General features: G+C 49.3%; 1 protein-coding gene across 11 annotated transcripts in view; it reads right to left on the reverse strand.

Annotated features, from left to right (window-relative positions):
• Window positions 1-6,276, reverse strand: part of BCAS3 (BCAS3 microtubule associated cell migration factor) — a 383,738-nt gene extending 377,462 nt beyond the window's left edge. For 5 of the 11 annotated variants that reach the window (XM_068154850.1, XM_068154847.1, XM_068154849.1 and 2 more), the window contains exons 1-3: window positions 6,049-6,276; window positions 3,650-3,737; window positions 498-552 (exon numbers count right to left, since the gene is read on the reverse strand). In XM_068154850.1, the coding sequence (XP_068010951.1) occupies window positions 498-552; window positions 3,650-3,720 (126 nt within the window). In that variant the 5' untranslated portion in view covers window positions 3,721-3,737; window positions 6,049-6,276. The other 6 variants (XM_068154852.1, XM_068154842.1, XM_068154844.1 and 3 more) reach the window with 4 other exon arrangements.
• Between the last annotated feature and the right edge of the window lie 3,125 nt (window positions 6,277-9,401).

Here is a 9,401-nt window from a genome sequence, read left to right on the forward strand (position 1 = left end):
GGATTTCTGTTCAGCACAACTCAGCAGGTTAGCTCTCTGAGTCCACAGTGCCACCAGTCAGGCCACTCTGAGGCAAGTTAAGGAAATCAGATAAAAAAGCAGTAGTAAAGGAGGCTGAAGGAATGTTCTGCTTCTCTGCCAATGAAAAAAGCTAAGACCACTCCAGCCAGACTTCACACCCAATAAAAACACATTTGCAAGAGGCAGAGCAAGTATTATCACCAGACTCTCCCCTCCCCAACCATTCTGTTGTCAAAACTATCATAGGAGAAGGCTGAGATCTTTTTCCTGTTGTGCAGCTGAAAGTTCCATTGAAATCATCACCCAGCAGAGGAAATCAGATGGCACTTCAAAAAAACCTGGACTCAGGATTCGCCTTCAAAACAAAAACCCCACAGTGTGATGGGTTTGTTTCAATGGCATTGTGGTCCTCCTGGCAAAACACTTCAACTGCTTTGTACACTGCAAAAAAATTGCTTGTAAAGATCTGCACATACCTGGGGCACAACGTCTTGGAGAAACGTGACAACGCTTTCCATATAGGACTGCTCCCTTGAAAACAGAAGCAGACATTAGAAACAAACTCTTCACAGGGAGGGTGGTGAGGCACTGCAACAGGTTGCCCAGGGAGGCTGCGGATGCCTCCTCCCTGGAGGTGTTCAAGGCCACACTGGGTGAGGCCTTGAGCAAGCTGGGCTAGGGGGATTGGAACTGGATAATCTTTAAGGTCCCTTCCATCCCAAACCATTCTACCAGTCTATGAGATGAGGATTTAATTTAAGGGCTGGAGCTTTCTCTGTGGGACAAGCAAACATTAAGGTCTTACACACTTCACCCTACCACTTACATCAGCATTGTGTGTGGTGAGGCAGGAGATGGAACAAAACCCTAACTAAGAATAGCACAGAGAGGTATTTTTGGGTAAGATTTTATAGCTTGGGAAGCTTATTCCTTCTTGGAAGTCCATTAGCAGCAATGATTTAGGATAGTGTGTAGTGCAAGGTACCCTTGTTCTGGTAGATTTAAACTAATGCTTTTATTAGCTTATCCCTGCAGAAGGGGTGAGTCTCTTGTGTAACTGCTGAGCAATGCACAGTGTGGGTTGGCCATATCAGACAGTGTTGAAATGCCACTAAAAGTTTGGGCTTTGTGTAATGAGTGGTACTGGAACATGCTGGCAACAAGCACCATCTTCAAAAGGAAAAATCAACTCTTTAGATAACAGCTTTGGCAGCCCCTAAATGACTTTTTTACATTGGGAGTTCTTTTTCCTGTGCTGACTCAGGATTTCTAGCAGTAACACAGAAAAATCATACACAAGAAACCTGGGCTCTTGATGCTCAAAGGCAAAGCTGCTTGCTTTGTGCTTCCTGAAACTGTGCTGTGGAGGCCAGAATAGATATTTCTTTAATGGAAATAGGAGTGCTCAGTGTTTGAGCACTCTGCCCTCCACACTGCAATACAGAAGATACTTCAAGTCAAAGGCTGCACCCCCTGGATCATCTTCACTGGCTGACTCCTTTCTGAGAACAAAGATCAATCCAAACCATGAAGTTTTCCCTTTTGGAAAGCTTATTCCAAGCCATCCCCAGACTAGGTTTTGTTGAGCCATCCAAAGATGACCACATCAGAAGTCTGTCTCACTCCTCAAAGCCCAGGCCTTATAAATAAGCTGTGGTTTACAGTGCTGATTCTTCCTTGATTTATGTAGGTCACCAAAACTCCTGTGTGCCTTCAGAGCCCTTTATTACCTAGCAATAATACTGGTCTGCAGGTATAGTATTAAAGGCAGTGTTTGAAGTTCTCCTGTGAATGCCTGCTAGCAAGAGTCACACTGTCACACTTTTTCAGCTCAAGAAATGAGCACTTTTATAACCCCCCCCAACTACATCCTGAAACAAAGTTGATGTTTGGGATATGTTTTATTCTGTCAGTGTACTCTAAATCTCTCCAGAAGTGGCAAAACTTCCAACAAGTTATCTCTAAAGTGTTTAAAAGCAACAAGAACAACAACAACTGACAAAATCCAGCAAAGGGTAAACATTTTGGTAGCAAGAACTGAGGAGTTTCAGAAAAACAGCAGAATATTGCTACAGGCTGATCAAAATACAGAAAGGCTCAACAAAAATGAAGCCATTTTTGAGGTGAAAAGACATAGAAAAGAGTAAGCCACCAGATTTAATAAACCCAAAGGACAGAGAATTGAGTTCTTGCAGTGTTTCTCTGTTGTCAATTGTTCACAGCTTACTCTCAAGGAAAGATGAAGACCAGAACTGGATTTGTAGGGAAATTCTCCAATAGGATAAAAAATTCTTCCTGTCTCAAATGGATGCAAGACAAACCTTTAACACAACTTTTCTGGGTTACAATTAGAGGTTTCCTGAGCTCCCCTGGAAAAAATACAGTGAATCTTGGTGTCAAAACACACAGCTATCTCCAGTGGGAAACTAACAATCCAGAGGAGGCCACAAAGATGACTCAAGGGCTGGAGCACCTCTGCTATGAGGACAGGCTAAGGGAGCTCAGGTTGTTCAGCCTGGAGAAGACTCCAGGGGCGACCTTAGAGCTGCCTTCCAATACCTGAAGAGGTCCTACAGAAAGGCTGCAGAGGGACTTTTCCTAAGGGTGCCTAGAGACAGGACAAGGGGGAATGGTTTGAAGCTGAGGGAGAGCAGGGTTAGACTGGAGCTGAGGAAGACATTCTTCAGGATGAAGCTGGTGAGACTCTGGAACAGACTGCCCAGGGAGGCTGTGACTGCCTCCTCCCTGGGGGTGTTCAAGGCAAGGTTGGATGAGGCCTTGAGCAGCTGAGTCTAGTTGAGAGGTGCCCCTGCCCACGTTGGGAAGGTTGGAGTAGAGGATCTCTGCGGTCCCTTTTAACCTGAGCCATTCTAGGATTTTATGAAACTGATGGTCCAAGTGATCACTTCAGTGCAGTGCCATTTTGCAGCAACAATTAAGGAGTATAAACATCCCTAAGGAAAAAAGCAAAACTGCTACAAAAATCCTTTAGCAGAGACAAGATCATAACTCTTCTAGACTGCTTTCCTAAGCAATTTTCCATGGAAATATTTTCACCTAACACAATGAAAATGTGGATGTTCAAGACAAAAAAATGTTCTCTTATGGTGCACTGGAGAGAGGTAGCTTCCTCCTTTGCCCTCAGCTTTGTTCTCTTAAGCAATAAGTTTACAATCCACACTTCTGCTTATGGAGAACTTTAATGACAGGGTTACAGTGCTTTAATGCATCCTCTCCTGTGACAGAGTACTATTAAAAAGAACAAGGACAGAATCTGCTGCACGTGCCCCTAGCCTAAGGAAAGAGTTTGTAACCACTGACCTACAGCTAGTGTGGTGTTTTTACAGCAAACAAAACTGTGTAAACAAACAGCAAAACACTGCAAGATAATCATCTTTCAGATGAACAACTCTGAAGGCTTTGGTGTGTAAGCAGAAAGCAGCCTGTCTGGGGAGACAGACGGACCTGTGCAGTCCCAGGAGACAGGAAAAAGCCTCAATGTAATAAAAGCTTGCTGTCAACACAAGCCCTCAGAGCTGGTTTTGGAAGAAAGTGCAGCCTAGGTTCTTCTTCTACAAGAAAATAGGCAACATTTCAGAGAAGGGCTACTCTCCTAGGAGGTGCTTACGTGACAGCTTGTGGGCGAACCACCACCCCTCCAGTACACCGACTGGGGCGGCGCGGGGATTCTGTCGCCATTGTTCCTGTGCAGGTACCTGTAAGGGACACGTTTAGGTTAATAATAACAATGATTTCTATCAGGATGGTATATTACATAAGTTCTTGAGACGTTCTTCAGGATGGCAAAACCCTCTTGAAGGAGGAAACTTGACTCAGACAAAGCCAGAAGGCACTACTCTGCTTCACGGCACTTGTATAGAAATGAAACAAACAAAAAGCCCAAACAAACAGGAAGAAAACCAAACCAGTGAGAAACCCAAACAAGCCAACAAAACCCCAAGCAGACTCCAAACAAACCAACAAAAACCCCAAGCAGACTCCAAACAAACCAACCCCACACGACCCCAAATGAACCCCAAACAAAACCAAACCCACCCCAAACAAAACCAAACAAAAAACTCCAGACAAAAAACAGAGACCAAAACCAAACAAGACAAAGAAAACCCCCAAACAACAACAAAAAACCCACAAAAAAACAACCCCCCCAAACAACTGGGAAAAAACCCAACCCCCAAAACTGACAAACCAAATAAACAAGGCTCAAACAAACCCCAAACAACCAAAAATCCCCCAACCAATTTTCTTCCAGTACCTCAATCTCTACAGCTCCTGCAATGGATACAAAAGCAAAACTAACTTATAAACCTCCCTGATACAGGGATTGATTTCCTTCACCCTGGCCACTAAACATAGTGGTACAAGCACACAGTTATCACCACCATTATGTAGGAGTTTTCTTTACTAATGAGCTTTGTCTCAGATAACAATTGTATCAAACTCAGGTGCAATCACAACTGCAGTGTGTTGGCCTCCTGAAGATCCCCAACAGGTTACACTGAAGCTAAGACAAAGAGCAGGGTGGAACACATCCTGCTTTTGTTTCTGGCAGCTTTTTGTGCCACCTTCAAGCTTCTCTTCACACTTCTGTTCCTCCATGTGGAAATTCAGCATGACATTCCTAAAGGCAAAAAGCACTTGAGGAGCTTCACAGATGCTCACAGGCAATTCTTCACTTTGCCCTTCAGCTGCTCCACTTCCCCCTCCCCATCCCAGATCAAGAAGCAGGATCAGGGCAGGGAGCATGCCTGTGTGCTAGGCAATGGTGAGACTGCACCTCAAATACTGGGTTTAGTTTTGGGCCCCTCACTCCAAGAAGGACATTGGAGTGCTGAGGTGCGTCCAGAGAAGGGCAACAATGCTGGTGAAGTGTCTGGAGAACAGGGCTGGTGAGGAGCAGCTGAGGGAACTGGGGTTATTTAGTCTGGAGGAAAGGAGGCTCTGGGGAGATCTCATTGCTCTCCAGAACTCCCTGAAAAGAGGTTAGAGTGAGGTGGGGTTCAGCCCCTTCCCACTAGCATCAGGCAACAGAAGGAGAAGAAATGGCCTGAAATTGTGCCAGGGAAGTTTAGGTTGGGTACTAGGAAATTTTTTTTTCCTGCAAGAGTGGTCAGGGATTGGAACAGTCTGCCCAGGGAGCTGCTGCAGTCACCATCCCCAGGGGTGCTCAGGAAGCGTGTGGACAGGGCACCTGGGGACACAGTTTAATGGCCATGGTCTTCTTAGGTTGAGGGTTGGACTCGATGATCTTGGAGGTCTTTTCCAACGGAAACAATTCTGTGATTCCATTCAAAAGCCACACGCTTAACGTGATGTCAGTTTCAGCATCGTTTCACGGGTGGGCAGCCTGTGTAAGGGGCAGCTCATGCAGGGAGGCAGGACAAACACTGAGCGCCACTGAAATTGACAACAAAGCCCGCAGCGGCACCGCTGAAATGAACAAACCTGTCAAGGAAGGCTAAACGAGAGGCACGGCACGTAAAGGAGACAACAGCCCTTCGTATCGCGCCTGGGCCAGCCGGGGCTCGCTGCCCGCCCCGAGCCCGGGGTGCTGTCACCTGTACCCAACCTGAGCAGTTGCGACAGCAGGGCTCCGCCGGACACAAAGGAGGCGGCCGGAAAGCGCTGGGCACCCTCAGCCTCCCGCTGTTGAGCAACTCCTCAACACAACGCTTCAACCTGCCCGGCCTCCCCCCCGACTGCCGCCCCGGCGGTCAGGCCGCGGCCGTCCGGGAAGGCGCGGATCGCCGCCGGACACACCCCTCCGCGCGCCCCTCGTCCTGCGGAGCCAGCTGCACGTGACCCCTTCAGGACCCCACTCCACGGCCGGTACCTGCCCTCCCTCAGCGACCCGGCCCCTGCCCGGCCTCACATCCCCACACTCGCCCTCAGAGACGACCACAGCGCTCCCCCAGAGCCCGATCCCGCCCCACAGCCCTCACCCAGCTCTCTCAGTCTCGGCCTATGTCCTCCAGCCCCTTCCCGGCCGGGGCCGCCCGCTCCCCTCACCTGCCGCCTCTGCCCTCCGCCCGGCTCCTCTCTGACAGTGTTTGGGACCCCCACGGGGAATGACACCGAGCGTACCGCGCCTTGCCAGCCAATCAGACTGCTCCTAAGGCGGGCTGCTCACCTCTGCCGGCCAATCGTCGCCCCGCTCTGCAGCGATGGGCGGCGCGCGGGGGACAGGGAGGGCGGCTGCGCCCTAAGCTCGGTTGAGAGGGCGAGAGGCAGCGCTGCCCCCACACCACCCCCCCCGAGCTTTGTTTACATCCAGATCTCGCGAGAGCCGCGCGCCAGTCCCGCGCACGTGGGCGTGGGCGGGCCCGGTGCGTCACGCACCGCACAGCCAATCGGCGGCGGAGGACTGGCCCACGCGAGGTGTTTACCTTCCGCGCGGCTGTGCGTGATGGCCTCTGGGAGGGGCGGGTCTGCGCCGCGGCCGGCGGGAGGCGCTTGCTGAGCCCAGAGAGGAGCCGTGAGGGAGCGGCCCAGGCGCTGCCGCGCTCGGCGCCCGGGGCGAGGCGGATGTGGTGGAAAATGCCACCGGGGACGGCGCAGGGCGAGAGGCTGTAGGGTCGGAGGCCAGCCCTCGGTAGCCCCCGCGAGGAGGTCAGCGGGCGCGTCTCTGTGCCCGGGGCGCTTGCAGCCATGGGCTCCCAGGGTGGGAGAGGGGATCCCGCAGTTCAGCGGGGTTTTTTTGGCGGTGCTTTTGGCTTGTTTACAGGCGCCCGGTGCTGCGCGGACTCCTGAGGCTGACGCACTTGGCTAGAGCTGAGCCTGCGCCCTCGCAGGCAGCTCGTCACACCCGGTCAGGTTTCCAGCGGGGAGCCTGAGCTTCTGGCAGCAGGTTCCGGGCAGCGGCACCTTGAAGTCAGCACCGGGAGAGCTGTCCTGGGACCCTGCCCCGCCTTCTGTAACCGACGAGTCCTGGTCTATGTATCTGAAAACTTAAACAATTAAGATCATTAAAGCAGCATGCTTCTGTTGCCAGAAAAGGCTTTGTGCACCCTGAAGAAAACTTCAGATGATGGCTGCTCAGCTGTTCAAGTTGCCTCACAGGAGAATGGTCCTTTGGAAAGAAAACAAAAGACACAATAATGTGGTGCTAGAGGCTTTTTAAATGTCTTTTTATTATTATTTTTGGGAAGTGCAGCAGGGTGATGCAAGTCCTGTGTGCTTTCAGCATCACGATGATGCAGAACTGTGGGTTTGCACCTACTGAGCTTTGTTTCACAAGAAAAAGAAAAGTTGGTGCAATTCAGACGTGAGTGTAGCACACGGAGAGGGCATTCACACCTTAGCTGGAGATTCCCACACTTCCCTCTCTGGGCTTTGATAATGTCAGAGACGTCAAATGAGCCGTGGGTGGGTGAAGTATAACAGAAGAGTAAACTGCTGCCACTTGCTCTCTGCAAGGAAGTTTGCTGCAGAAGAGCCTTCAATGTGTAATGCTCACCGACATTCAGCAGCTTTCCTGGAAGAACTGTGGGTTAGTTTACTAGAAGTGCAAAAAGCCAATGTCTGCCTCTCCAGCTGGAGGAGCCCAAGGCTTGATCACTTGGCAGAAATGTGGGAGAGCAAGACATGAATGTAAGAACACAGCACAGTTTGATGAAAAAAATTCTAGGTTTTGCTTCCTTATAGAGCAAAAAAAAAAAGGAAAACTTGCTCTAGGCTCTTTTGCTTTGGGACACTGACATTATAAGCAGCTATGCAGATACTCCTCTAACCAATGTCTTACACTTGTATCTGTTATGACTTTAAAACAGTTGACTATATTACCAATATAGACATTCATAGAATCATTTTGGTTGAAGAGCTTTGAGTCCAACCATTACCTAACTCAGTACCAAGTCTGGTGCTAAACCATGTCCCTCAGCACTACCTCTCTGCCTCTTTTAAACCCTTCCAGGGTGGGGATTCAACCATCTCGCTGGGTAGCCTGTTCCAGTGGTTGAGAACTCTTTCAGCCAAGAATTGTCTTCAAATACCCAACCTAAACCACTTCCAGTGCAACCTGAAGCCATTGCCTCTTGCCCTATCACTTGTTACTACATAGAAAAGGCCAACCCCCACCTGACTCCCTGCTTCCAGGGAGTTCTAGAGAGCCAGAAGGTCTCCTCTCAGCCTCCATTTATCCAGGTTGAACCACCCCAGTTCCCTCAGCTGCTCACAAGATCTGTTACTACTGATCTGATACTAATACCTGAAGGCTGCATGCCCTAAGGCTAAATTGCAAATAGACAATTCCTGTCCCAGCTTGTTGCAGAGCCTGTTGCTCTAAGCATATGTGGCTGCTGTTGGCCTCTGTATGCTTCCCCAATGCAGGGGAATTTCAACATCACTCAGCCAAACTACTGTTAAGCCACATTCCCCCCCAAATACATTCTAGCAGGATGCAATTTGGACAGAGCTCCACTTTCATCCCCTGAGATAGTGCTGCATTCACAGGGTGGATGAAAGAGAATTAAGCCTTTTCAGGAAGCATATGATTCCCCCTTGGATTTCTGTAACCATGGTAACACAGAGAGATAGCAGGCCTGATTTCAACTCCTGTTTTATTGTTCCAGCAGTAAAGAATTAGGCTCTATGTATAACAACCCTGGCCACTGGAATAAAACATCAGCCTTTTACCTCCTCAGTAAAGAAAAAAAAGCTGTTTCTATATTGCCACTGTTGAATATTCAGTCTAAAATGCCAGGATCAGGTGCATAACAAAGCCATGTGGGGTTGCTTCGTAAGCCACATAGCCACAGCAAAGGGGAGAGCATCACACTGAATGGTAGGGGTTGGAAGGGACTTCTGGAGATCACCCAGTCCAACCCCCCTGCCAGAGGAGCAGGCTGCAAAGGACAGCATCCAGGCAGGTTTGGAATGACTCCAGAGGTGGAGACTCCACTCTGTTTAGATGGAACTTCCTATGTTCATGTTTGTGCCCATCACTCCTTGTACTGTGACTGGGCACCACTGAATAAAAGAGACTGCTCCCATCCTCCTGAGACCCAAACTTTGAGTACTTTAAAGCACTGAGATCTCCCTCCAGTCTTCTCTAGGCTAAAAAGCCCTACATCACTCAGCCTTTCTTCATAAGGGAGATCACAGAATGGTTTGGGTTTGGAAGGGACATCAAAAGATCATCTGATCAAACCTCCTTACCCTGAGAAAGGACATCTTTCACTAGATCTGGTTACTCCATGCCCTGTTCAACTTGGCTTTGAAAATGGTCAATGATGAGGCATTCACAGCTTCTCTGGACAACCTCTTACACACAGAACCACCAAGGCTGGAAGAGACCTCAAAGATCATCAAGTCCAACCTGTCACCACAGACCTCAGACTAAACCATGGCACCAAGTGCCACGT

This window comes from Melanerpes formicivorus, unplaced genomic scaffold, assembly GCF_026170545.1.
Source record: "Melanerpes formicivorus ecotype bairdi unplaced genomic scaffold, bMelFor1.0.p_v2 SCAF_29, whole genome shotgun sequence".
Taxonomy (NCBI): domain Eukaryota; kingdom Metazoa; phylum Chordata; class Aves; order Piciformes; family Picidae; genus Melanerpes; species Melanerpes formicivorus.